This window comes from Crocodylus siamensis, chromosome 13 (genome assembly GCF_052110815.1).
Source record: "Crocodylus siamensis isolate JL-2025a chromosome 13, ASM5211081v1, whole genome shotgun sequence".
Classification (NCBI taxonomy): domain Eukaryota; kingdom Metazoa; phylum Chordata; order Crocodylia; family Crocodylidae; genus Crocodylus; species Crocodylus siamensis.
Window position 1 is genome coordinate 32,123,145 of NC_143407.1, and position 12,835 is coordinate 32,135,979.

The 12,835-nt window shown below is 46.1% G+C and overlaps 1 protein-coding gene across 15 annotated transcripts in view; it reads left to right on the forward strand.

Moving 5' to 3' along the window:
* Window positions 1–12,835, forward strand: part of MSI2 (musashi RNA binding protein 2) — a 340,287-nt gene that overhangs the window by 93,097 nt on the left and 234,355 nt on the right. For all 15 annotated transcript variants that reach the window (XR_016438846.1, XM_090025081.1, XM_090025082.1 and 12 more), the window contains exon 6: window positions 12,013–12,105. Coding sequence is in view for 14 of the 15 variants with exons in the window: in XM_090025081.1 (XP_089881207.1) it covers window positions 12,013–12,105 (93 nt within the window). In the remaining variant the exon portion in view is untranslated. The remainder of the gene's footprint in view (window positions 1–12,012; window positions 12,106–12,835) is intronic.

Below are 12,835 nucleotides of genomic sequence, written 5' to 3' on the forward strand. Positions count from 1 at the left end.
TAGATGAAATTAATCAGGGCTAAGGGTTAAAGTTTCCATTTGTTCTTTCCGATAAATCAGCTGGAGTAGAGTGGGAGGGAGGTAAATTGCTTTAAACTTCTTTTTCTTCTTCTTCTTTTTTTTTTTTCCCCTCCCTCCCATGAATTTTCTCGCTTTGGCAGAGCAGCGTCTAGCATCTTAACAGCGCGCTGACATCGCTGATTGGCAAAGGCCGTCGTGCAAGACCACTTGAGTCTCGCTTTTGGATTATAACTGCTGCTCTCCTTAAATTATGTCCACTCCCTGCACTGTTGGGGCCACAAACTTTTTTTTTTCTTCCCCCCCCCCCGATTTTGAAGGCAGAGAGAAACCACGAACCTTTCACGAACTGAAGGTGTGCGTGCATTTGCCCATACACATATACAGTAAATTTGACCCTGCGTTCTGGTTTCTTCGAGCGCTGTCTGTTCTTGTCCCTCTGCTTCCAGGCATGTCTGTATTTTTTTTATTTCTCGTGTTTGGAAGCGAGCGCTCAGAAGCAAGCTGGCTGAGACGGCCGTGAAAGCTGGCCCGGTACAGAAGCTGGTGCCTTTTGCCGGGTTTAGCAGAGCTCTAAGCTTTCCCAAGCTGCCCCAGTCGTCATCTGCAGCAGGGGCAGAGGAGTCCTCTCCACCCGTCAGTGCTAACTGTGGTGTGGATGTGTGTGTCTGCTAGGCGTGGTGTCACAACTGCCTGCGTCATCGCTGACGTGAGCAGAGGGAACAGGTTTGGGTCGAGCGCATGCTCCAGCGGCGAAAGCTTCTGGACCCATTTCCTCCTCTGGAAAGTTTTAGAGCAGTGGTTGAGGATCCTGGCTGAAAGGGTCCTTCTTACTTTGCTGCTTTGCCCCCTCGCTTTCAAAGCGGCAAACAAGCCCTGGGAACGCGCTCCCGTACGGGTGCAGGTTGCTGGGTGATCCCGTGAAGAGTCGGAGGAGATACCTGAGGTTTGAAGAGAGAAGCTAATTAAGGCAGGCTTAGGCTTCAGATGCGAGGAGATAAGCAGCTAAGGGTAGGCTTATGCTCTCCCTGCCTGGCTGCACTGCTGGCCCCTCTGCCTGCCCTTTCGGCCCGGTAATGTAAAAAAAAATACGTTCGTTTTTTTGAAATGGGGTGCTGCTCAATTTGTAAACCTTATGGAGGAGGCCTGGAGTCTGCCAAGGGGGCGCCTTGGGTCTGAAATGATGGAGAGCCACTGGCTTGGACGGGCCGGGGTGCCCACTCTTGCAGGGAGCTGGGGGCAGGCAGCTGCAGTGGCCTGCAGGCACAGCGGCAATCGGAGATCCTTATTTCATTTTGCCTAAATTTTGCTTGAAGAGGTTATGGATTTTAATTGGATGGCTATAACTTTAATCACACAAATATTGGGAAGACCACTTGGCTGTGATTTTTTCTGAGTCGATGGGAGCTGGAAAAAATTAGGCTGCTTAAATGCCTCGGTATGGATTGAACTCCGGCCACGTGGGTTTGAAAAGGTTGGCCTTCAGCCTCACTGAAGCGGGCGGGGAGGCAAATCCTCACCCGTTTTAAGCAGAGCCATGTCCGTTTACATCACCGGGGTCTTACAGTCTTTTCCAGTGCCCCGTCTATCTTCCATGCAGAGCCCTGCTTTCAGCTGCCTTGCTGGCCAGTGTGTTTCTGGAAGCTTAAAGGCTCCCTCGTACTCCCTCCAGCGAGGGCTTTGTCAGGCCTTAACAATCTCCAAGGATGGAGATGCCACTTGCCACCTCTCTAGGTGAAGCAGAGTGCTTCACCACCCCTGTAGTAAGAGCTTTTCCTAATATTCAACCTTAAACTTCCCTTGCTGCAGCTTGAGGCCATTGCCATGTCCATGAAGCCCAGCCAAGGGAAGACTGCAGCACCCGTTTGTAGCCCTTAGATGCTACTGCTGTGGAAAAACAGATGCACAAATTAATGAAATGCAGGTGACAAAGTGTCGTTGAGCAATGACCAGACTTGCAGTGTATTATATTTTTCCAAAATCATTGTTGAGTAAAAGCTCCAGGCCATTTTTTTTTTTTAACCTCCCCCTCCCTCCCCCACAGTGCTCAACGCCACAATGCCCGGACTTCGGGGTTACATTTTCCAGCGCTCATACTTCCCACGTAGGAACTTAAATGAAGGTCTTAACAGCAGCTCCTGGATATAGAGTTGGCCGTGGCTCACTGCCTTTAAAGTAATCTTAGCAGAAAGGTCAAGAATATTTGGCCATGGAGAACGGGCAGCCCTCGGTCCTGCGGGCATATAGTTTGCAGCTGGGGGTATGCAGAGGCCTTAGGCATTCATCTCCCTCTTACTATACCCTACCGCAGGGGTCTTTAAGAGAAGGCTGGATAGGGGTCATCTGACCCTGGCGCTCTTTCCTGCCTATGCAGGGGGTCGGACTCGATGATCGGTCGAGGTCCCTTCTGACCCTAGCGTCCGTGAATACCTGTGTCTGAATAAATAGCCTGGCTTTTCAGGATTCACAGCTGCTCCGAAGTAAAAGTTGGTATTCAGCAGGAAATGACCAAGCAGGCCATGTTCAGGTTCCCCGCCAAGTCTGCTCAGTCGGTGAAAGCCAAAGGGTGGCTTTTCTAATCGTTTGGTGCCACAAATTCAATCTGTGATCTAAAAATTGAGTTGCACTCTCTCTGTGTCTTGCCGATCCCGGCTTCCAAGGCTCGGCAGCAGGCGTCAGACTGATGATTTTGCTCTTGATGCCTCCAGCAGCGGAGAATTGAGCTTTCTTTTTTTTTTTTTTTTTTTTAAGTGGGTCTCATGGATGTCCGTGCAGCTGCACCTGTTGGCATGTAACTGCGGGTCTGGCATCCGCTCTCACAAGGACACGAAAGCTCGGGATCCCTGCACTGCCACGTGATCGCAGCTTGATACTCATCTCACAGGATGAAATTTACTGTCAGGCAGAGGGCAAATGCAAGGCATTTGCACCATTTCACAGATTTCATAGACATCAGGGCTGGAAGGGACCTCGGGAGATCATCGAGTCCAGCCCCCTGCTCAGCCCCCCTTCAGTCTCACTGAACTCCTGTTTTGGGTGTTTAAGTATGTTGTAAGCGGCACGTGGACCACGTGCTGGCTCTGCCCACTTCGCACCAGTGTCTGTGATGTTTGCTAGCAAATGAAGCACAGCTCGCTTGGCGACAAACCCATCCTGTGCCAGCCACCCAGTGGTATTGGTGGACTCCAGTTTTCTCTTGTGCTCGAAAAATAAGAAATAATTGGCAGGTGTTGGTAAATGTTGACTTTTTTTTTTTGTGGCCAAAGGGCTGTTTTTGGTTTTTTTTTAAAAAACCTTTTAGAACTTGCTAATGGAGTCCTGGGAGCAGCAATCGTCGAAGAACATCGCCTGTCATTTATATTCTGCTGAAGAGTCCTAGCAGTTTAGTTACAAGATCACTTTCCCCATTAGGCCAGTTGTTGTTTTTAATCGGGGGGTAACGTTGTAACCTGACCAAATAGCATAAAACCTGCTCCAGCCCCTAGACTAGAGGTGATTTTTTTCCAATTATAAACCTATTTAGAAGGCATAGGCATCAAAAGTGAGGAAATGTCACACTGGAGAGTTGGATAAGCAAGCCAGAGTGTGTGCATGTGTGCATGCATGCGCTTACACACATACACGCACATGCATGTATGCACATGCATGTGTAGACGCACACTTCTACTTGTAGTATCTTCTCTCCTTCATGATTATTTGTGTGTGTGTGTGTGTGTGTATATATAAAATAAGCAGCATGCCTACTAGATGTACAGTGAGTTTTCTCTGATGGTAAATGGCTTTCAGCAGTTTGTAATTCAGATTAAAACATGTTGACACCTTGAGCCTCTGATCAAGGTGGCCCACACTGAAGTGCCTGGAAAATGAAGTCTGACTTAATGTCCCCCAGGGACAGGGTTGACTGAGACTGTGACTCACCTTAGCACATGCGTTCAGCTTGGCATCCTTTGGCTTCCTGAGAATTACTTCCCTTGCTTCTTAACTTTGATTGAAAACCTGATTGTGCCTGGGTTGTGTGGACTGGAACCTGACAGGGAGCATGAAGTGGCCACAGGTCGGGGGGGGCGGGGAGGGTGGTCTTGCATCCCCTGATGCCCTTCACCAGCTGATTTTCTCCCTCCTGCTGATTGCTGTCAATTTTTGGTATTGCAGTTGTGAAGCATTTTGCATCCCTAGTAGGAAGAGCGCAAGTTATGACTCCCACGGAGACTAGATGCGCTCTAGATGAGTTCTGGTTCTGGCATCTCTGTTAGATGCAAAATCATGGGGTGTCCACAGTAGACCGCACAGTAATAATTGACCTCACTGCCATCTACTGCTAGGCAGTTGATTTTAACCCCGTATCTGTTAGACAACCCTGAGTTCAGCACAACTTTTCACTCCACAATGGGAACTTTTTAAAAAAAGTCATGATATTTGAAGTCACCTGTTGCATTGAGGGAAATGTAAGAGCTCACCTGTATGAGATTTTAATAGCTCAGCCTTCTCCAGTCGAAAGACAGCCTCCTAAAACTACAGAATAAATGAGATAAGACCCACAACAACAAAAAACCAATCCAATGAAAACCCAACTCTTATGATAGGTTGACTCCATGTTAAAAATGAACTTGTCTTTTTCTTTCCTGAAAATCGAAATAGATACTTTTGGAGAATCAAAGATGTTTGACTATTTCAAAGTCCTCATGTATCTTTAATAATAATAATAATAATAATAAAAGCATGGTTTGAACTATCAAGGCATTGTGGCAGGAGGAGCAGGGGGAAGAAACCACTGATAAATTATAGTGCTGCAAGGAAGTTTAGGAGCCCTAGACTGGGCTCTCCATAACTTATACAGCATCACTCTGTGTCCCCAGAGAAAGGCATCGTGTCTTGACAAAATCGAATAGGATGGGATCTCTCCTTTAACCTATTCCTTAAATGAAGGATTATACAACATAGCCGAAAACTGTCTGTTTATAACAACTCTGCCCGCAACGCTGGCCTGCGTTTGGGAAACCCGTTCGTCTCGAACGCTTTGTTTTCCCCGACGTGCTTATTGAAGGACTTGTTCAATTTCAGACTACAAAGACAAATGAATTTTTCAAAACCCGGACCAATAAAGAGATCATAACCTTGAATGACTCTCCACGGTAATAGTCTCGTGTGCTTCGATTAGCTGCAGCAACAACTCTGTATACAAGCAAAGCAATTTTGCAGGGACTTACAATTAACAGACTTTATAACCAAGGTTAGATCTATTCTCTACTGTCAGCTTTTGCAGTAGCCGTAAAGAGACACCTTCAGTGTACAAACAGTCCTGAGGCATTTATTTCCAAATTTTACACAGTGCTTCAAAATGCCGTGGGTGATAAATGTCTTATACCGAACGCTCTGAACAGAGACACGGGCTCCGAAATACCAGAGATGAAGTGGTCTGGACCCTCGCTACCATTAATAAAGCACTGATTTGTGATTCATTTACACACACAGTGTTATTTACTGAGATGGTGGCATTCTCCTCCCATGGACTATAGCCAACAATACCATAGCTACGACCAGACTGGCCGTCCCATCAAGCAGCCCTGTTCGTCTGCGTATGGAAATGCCCCATTGTAGTCAGCGTTCACTCCAGATCAGTGATTCCCAACCAGGATGCCATGGCTGCCAGGCCCTTTGAAGGATGCCTGGAGGTTTGAGGACAGGCTAAACCTTGGTCCCTGCCTGGTCAATCCCGAACCCCCAGTGACTGGCCCCTGTGCAAGGAGGTAAGCGCTAAAGTATATCTAATAAGGGCAAGTGCAAAATTGTGCACCTGGGGCAAAACAGCCCCATGCACCACTTTGCACGACTTTGTACTTGCCCTTATTAGATGTATTTTAGTGCTTACCTGTGATTATTTCCCTCTGTTCAGCACTGATGAGACCGCATCTGGAGCTGTGTGTTGTGTTTTGCTGAAGTCAAGGTATATCATGTCCACTGCTTTCCCCCGTGTCCGCAGAGCCAGTCGTCTCATCGTAGAAGGCAATCAGGTTGGTCAGGCATGACTCGCCCTTGGTGAATCCATGCCGACTGCTCCTGATCCCTTTCTTCTCCTCCACATGCTTGGAAATGGATTCCTTGAGGATCTACTCCATAATTTTTTCAGGGGAGAGAGATGAGGCTGACCTGTTGGCAATTTTAGTTCTCACTTAGAGGATGGAGCTGGGCTGTTCTCAGTGGGGGCAGACAACAGAATAAGGAGCAGCGGTTTTGAGTTGCAGCAAGGAAAGTTTAGGTTGGATATTAGGGAACAGTTTCTCATGAGGAAGGTAGTAAAACACTGGAGCAGGTTACCCAGAGAGGTGATGGGATCTCCATCCTTGGAGGTTTTTAAGACCTGGCTTGATGAAGGCTTGGCTGGGATGATCTAGTTGGGGCTGGTCCTACTTTGAGCAAGATGATCTCCTGAGGTCCCTTCCAACCCTTGTTTTCTATGATTCTTTGATATATAGACTCATTTTTTAAATTGGGTGCCACTCAATTCAGAAAACTTATGGAGGGGTACCTTGAGCTGAATGGGGAATGTGCTGCAAGTCCAAAAATGTTGAGTGCCACTGGCCTAGGTTGTAAAAAAAAATCACTTCTGGAAATGGTGGATGCCTCATTTTCACTCCTGTCTGGTTGGTTTGGTATCAGTAAAGGTATTATTAAAAATGGGTGTGAAATTGATAACTAAAATATATCTTTTAATAACTAAAAGGATGACTTTTAATAACTAAAAGGTATATTTTTCTGGTATCAGTGACGTTCTTGACTTAAATGGTCTTGGTTGTCTGATGCAAAAGCTTTGTTTGACGCATGGAAACTACGGATCTACTGCCACACAAAATGCATGTTCCCCCGACAAAACTGAATATATAACAGAGAAATGGGTGAGCTGTTGTGTAGCTAAAGCATACTCTCTCATGATTCTTAAATGAGGTTGCTTGAAAAAACAATGATCCATTTGTCCATTTATTACTCTGACAAAATGCAGTATTTCTATGAAAAGTTTCATTCTGAGCTTTTGAAAATATGTCATTTTTTTCCCCCTGCCAGCTCCATCCTCAACTATTTTGAGTTCCCCTTCATCAATTAGAAATGTCAACGGCTACTGAGCAGCGATGACAATCCGATTGTACTATTTTTAGGGTATGTCTATGCCAGTGGTCATAGACTCGGGGCACCCCTGTATCACGCTTGCGAACAGCGCAGCGCCCCATTTCAAAAGTGAATTTATTTTTTGCAGTGCTTACCTCCTTGCAAAGGGGCTAGGCAAGGAAAGCCCTTGATAGCTCAGCTCCTCACACTTGCCGGGCCCAGTCTAGAAAGTCACCAGTCTATACCGCCTCTGCAGCAGTCTCTCAATTCCCACCTGGGCAGGCGATAGCTTTGGGGGTTGTATTCAAGGTATTGGGTTGAAGGTCTCTGCATAGGCTGTTACCTGAGTTGTGCTTTGTGATGCAGTCACACCTACAAGGCCTCCTCATGGACCGGGACCCCTGTGATGCTTAGGTTTTTATCCTAGCGAAGTCCAGGTCCCTGTCTTTGGCTAACGAGGAGGGATTTGCAGGTGAGAGCTGGAGTCCTAGGCTTGGTCTGTATTTGGCATTGGTCCTGATTCGGTGATCCAGTGCTTGGAAACTGGGGAGGCTGCATCAGTGCAGACAAGGTAAGGTTTAGGGACGTTGATTGGGGCCGTGTTGGTCTAAGTCGACCCACAAAACCTTGTGTGACAAGGCAAGTTGTGATTTAAACCTGTTAGGATGGCATGGGCGTCAGTACGGTCAGTGCAAATTGCAGCTCCCCCTTGTCTGGCCGAGCTAACCCCGCTGCTGGGCACTAGTGGCCCTGCTGTACGTCTGGCTCTCCAGCCCCTTTTCTGTCTCTTGACTTTCATTTCACCCCTCAAGCGCACTTGCTGTATGAGCTCAGGAAGTCCGTAACCTTTCTGCAGTTACGAGGTTTCATTAAATCACATCTGTAAAGCACTTTGTGGTCTTGCTTGGGAAGAAGCTGCCCTCCTAGCTCTCGTGTCTGTTATGGACACGTCATACCTGTCACTCACCGTCTTTGAGTAGCCCGTTGTCCTCGGCAGAGGAGGTATAAAAGGTGAAATAATGAATTGCACTTGGCTCCATGGACAGGTTGCAGGTGCAGCGGTGTTTTGCGCCACGAAGGAAGACAATGCAATCCCCTATTTAAGCACGTCAGGGTGGGAAGAATTGCTAAGGCAACAAATTACTTGTCCTCTTTTGCTGATGGGAGCGTGTATAACAAAGCAATTGAACTGTCTTTTCAGGGAAACACAGATTGCTAAAGCCAACTTAATTTTGTGCTTCTCTTTTGTACCAAAGAGCTGATTTCTGAAACCATTTCCCACCTCACAACACATCTCCAGGCATTAAAATGTTGTGAATTTGCTTGTCATTAGCAATATTTTCTTTGACTGAAGCTATTGAAACAGAGTGAGCCTTTAAAAAAAAAATAAAAAAAAATCCAACTTTCAATCTTCCTTCTAGAAGAAGTAGCTTTTTTCTTTCCTTCTTGGTCAAGTATAAAAATTATGGTAATGTGTAATATTGCTGAGAATAATTGCCTTCCTCCCTCTTTTGCATAGCACCCGCAGCTTGGTCCCCTCTTAAATCAGATGCTGCCAGGCAGAGGGCTCTTGACAGCCCTACAAAATCCTTTTGTTACAAGTCGGCTTTAGCCAATTCTTTATTTGTAAATGAAAATTTGCAACAAGAAAATATATGCTTGGGCTTCCATTATTGTAGAGTCCTAGATTGCAGCCCCAAAATGAATAATTGAATTTTGACACTTCTGTCTCTTCCTTTCTCTCTGTCTCCCTTTTTGGAAAGGGTGAGCTAAGAAAAAAATTGTGGAGCATTGATTTTGGGGCAATCTGTACCCTAGTAGATTGGGACAGCGCTAGTTCATTTTGTGGTGCACCGAGAGCATTTTTGGATCCCCCTGGGTTTATAGATAGTCTTAACTCTGTGATGGGAGAAGGCGTAGTCCATCATGACAAGCTGTTGTGTAGCTTTCTTGCAATTGCTCTGCACCAGCAGAGGTCTGAATGGTGCAAGTGCCACCGTCTTCCCTTTGTAATGGTTTTATGACCTAACGACGTGGTTTGTGGTGCTCTTCACGCAGTTGGAGTCTGCGTCGGGAGCTTCGCTGTCCAGATGCTTGATGCTGCTCCAAGGTGAAGGCTGTATCCATTATAATGGGGATGAGGAGGCATGGCACCTGCAAAGCCTACTGGGATTCCTTACCTGCACATTACTGGGGGATTGTTCGCTAAAATCCAGTTTTCTGGAGGACATGGTTAACGTAAATCATTCCCCTAAAAGTGCTTTTATGTTCAGGATGTTAGTAAACTTTTTAACATTTGCACCAGTAGGTCAGAAGAGTGCTCCAAGTCTCTGTAACATCCCGCTTTCCGTGTCGGCATGGTCCAGAGCCCGGGGTTCATGCCTTGACTGCGCATGCCAAGAGCTAGCAATCCTTTTGTTTTTTAACAGGCAGGAGTCATCTGGTCCTTGTTAATGGACACGTAGAAGCCAGCAGACCCTCAATTTTTTTTTTCCTAGCCATTTTTGGGAGAAGTGCGTGTTTATGCTGGAGGAATTGCAATGAAAGCTTTTCCTGCAAACAGCGGATTGAATGGGAGCCAGCGTCTGTCCTGCGACAGGCATCCTGATTACCTGAAGCAGAACCGACAGCACTTTTCTTTGACTGGCTCGAGGACTTAAGGAGTTTGCAGTGCCAGCATGCTTTGGGATCCTGCTACAAGCCAAGAGCTGGCACTTGGTGCTTCAAATGAAAGCAAAGCCCCTACATACTCTTGATGGATGTGAGGATGCAGCAATGCCTTTATGACTCCCGGGGAGCCGACATCCGGGAGAATGGGATTCGGTTATGTTTGCTGCAGACCACATGTAGCAGAGACGTGACCCAGCTTGAGACACTGGTACCAGGCTTCAAAATAAAGCCAGGCAAAGAATGGGATCTTCGAATTGGTGACAGTTTTGTTCATCTGAAATTAAAGGAAGCTCCGCCTGTGTGAATAATAACTTTGCTGGCCTGTGTTGTGGGGTTTGTATAAGCTGGAGAATTGGGGGAAGCCTGTTGTAGGCAAGGCACTGAATAGCATCGCTCTAGACATTGCTGTTGTCATGAAGTGTATCCAGCCCTTTCGGTTAAAAATAATAATAAAAAAAAATTGCAGCCCCTGCAGTTGAATTGAAGAGTTTGTAACAAATGAGTTCCCCAGGCTATCCGTGGTGCTATTTCCTTTTCCCTTTTTATCGGTTCTAAATTTATCGGTCATTAATTTAACAGAGCGGTTCCTTGTTCTCAGGTTATGGGGCAAGGTAGAGAGAGCAACTGATATATTATTCATTACATCCTTTCTAAATGTGAATGCCCCGTTCGGCTGGAAAACACGCAAACAGGTTTCATTTACACGTGGCATTTCGATGTCCCCCATTCAGTCGTGCTTTCGGTTAACGAACATTTCTAAAATGTAGGTCTGCACTTGTATTATGTTCCAGTTCTTCTCTCCAGCTTCAAGTGGGCGTTGGGTTTTTTTTGCTTATTTGATTGGATCCCTCCTCCAAAATATTTAAGCCTTGCATTAATGGAGCGACTCCCTTTATTAAAAAGGGCATCTCTCCAGGAGCGAGTGATGTCCTTGCTTTTGCACCTTATCAGTCAAGTTTAAGGTTTTGAACTTGATCTGAAGGTAAGGTCTTGATAACCTATGCAACTCCAGATGGGTCGTGGCTGGTCCAGGAGAGGAGCTACTTCTTTCCGTACTTGGTATTGTCACAGGGGTCCTGGGTATGACCGCAAATGGCATCCGACTGGAGGGCCAGGTGAGGTTACCACAGTGTTGCAACCTCCCGAGTGAGTGGAGTATGGGGTGCTTGAAAACCCTAGCCTCCACTGCTTCGTGGGGATTTCTTGGCTGGAGAAAGGCTAAGGGACATTATCCTGACAGAAGCACACCCTGGCTGAGGCATTAAGCAGCTCTTATTTGATACTGTCCTACAACCATCAAGGCACTGGACTTGATCTGGTCTTTGGATCCTGTCTCAGTGGTCTGAAGTGGGGATGGCGGGTCTTGGGCATCCTCCATTCCCCCATACCCTTATCTAGGCGTACGCATCCAAGGTTTCGGTTGCAGGACTCTGCAAGCGGGTTCATCGCTGGACCTCTTAATGCGTACCCCATGATCCAGAGGATTGATAGTTGCCTACTGTTGTTGTGGCTAGCAAAGGATGTTGGAGCTGGATCCTCCGTATTTTGAAAGATGATGTTGTGGGGCAGTGTCTCGGAGGACTTTGAGAGCAGTTTCCAACCGGGAGAAACGGTTCATATACGGTGACCTTCAGGCCTGCTGCAGAAGCTGCCTGTCCGAAGGGTTTCTGGGCAGCGCGGCAGGCATAAGATATAGGACGAAAGGAGTTTCTGTACATGGCCAACTACACCGCTGAATCACTTGTAATGCTGCTCAGTTTATGCTTGTGTTGCCAGAGTGAGAGGTGCCTTAATTTTGATTTTACACATGGCAGAGAGATATGTGGCTTCCTTTTAAGATGATCCATGGAATATCCGCATCTGCCAATTTTTTTATTCCCTCCCCCTCCCTCCCAAATTACTTTTTTGAAACTGTAGGTCATCAGAAATGTGATCTGGTACTGTAACTTATTTTCACTTATATTTGCACTGAGAAGCACAATGAAAAGAATTAATTAAAACAAATCCCCAGGGGCTGAAGACAGTGTTATTGAGTGCCTACACCCAGCCATGCTGCTCACAAAACCAAAAGGAGACACCTAATCAAATAGACCCTGAACTGGTTCAGGGAAGAAGTATTCTCATTTCATGGGCTAGGGATGACATCTAAAACATGGCATTTTTGTCACGTGTTGTTTGGAATAATCTGATTAAACTGGGCGCTTGTCTTGTAATTTCTTACAGATGGTCACAAGAACAAAGAAAATATTTGTAGGTGGATTATCGGCGAATACAGTAGTGGAAGATGTAAAGCAATACTTTGAACAGTTTGGCAAGGTAAGCTCCAGCACAGTTCAACACTACATATTTTCAGTCCTTTTTTTTTTTAAAGTCTTGTTTTGAAAGACTGCAGTAAAACTTTCACTCAAATGCGAAGCCAGATCTTGCCTTTACAGCTATTCTCCAAAACCTGTTTACATCCTTCTGTTTGTCTTTGTATTTGTCATATGCATATGATCAAAAAAACATTTGACTGAAGACGGCATTGCTCATCTTTTATAAAAGTAAGGAAAAAACATTGTGCGTATCTGAGGGATGAATTTGGCCCTAACGATTCTATAGGGTTGCAATTGCCATAAAATTGGCTTTCTGTTTGCCAGTCATTTCAGTGGTCAGAGTAAGGATGAATGGGTCGGAGGAGCCAGGAAATGACAACGTTGCCTAATAATGCCGTCGTAGAAAGAATAGAGGTAATACCAGAACGTCTTTGGGTTTTTATTTTTACAAAAGTTTCTTGAGTCAGACTGCTAGAGGTATGCATGGAAACAGCTGTTACACAACATGCTAGGAGTGGACTTGGGGCCAGTGGAAAAGACACGCCTGGCAAGTTATAGGGGATGTTTTCCAGTAAGAAACAAATGTAGGTCCAACCGTACAGCTGGATTTTTGCAAACGGGGCCTTGTGCCAGCAAGGAGCCCCGCTGGCTTCCATAGGGCTTTGTACGAGTTGGGCCTCTGCGTCCAGGAGGAGCTGGTTTCAGGGTCGGGACCATGTGTGCGAAACCAG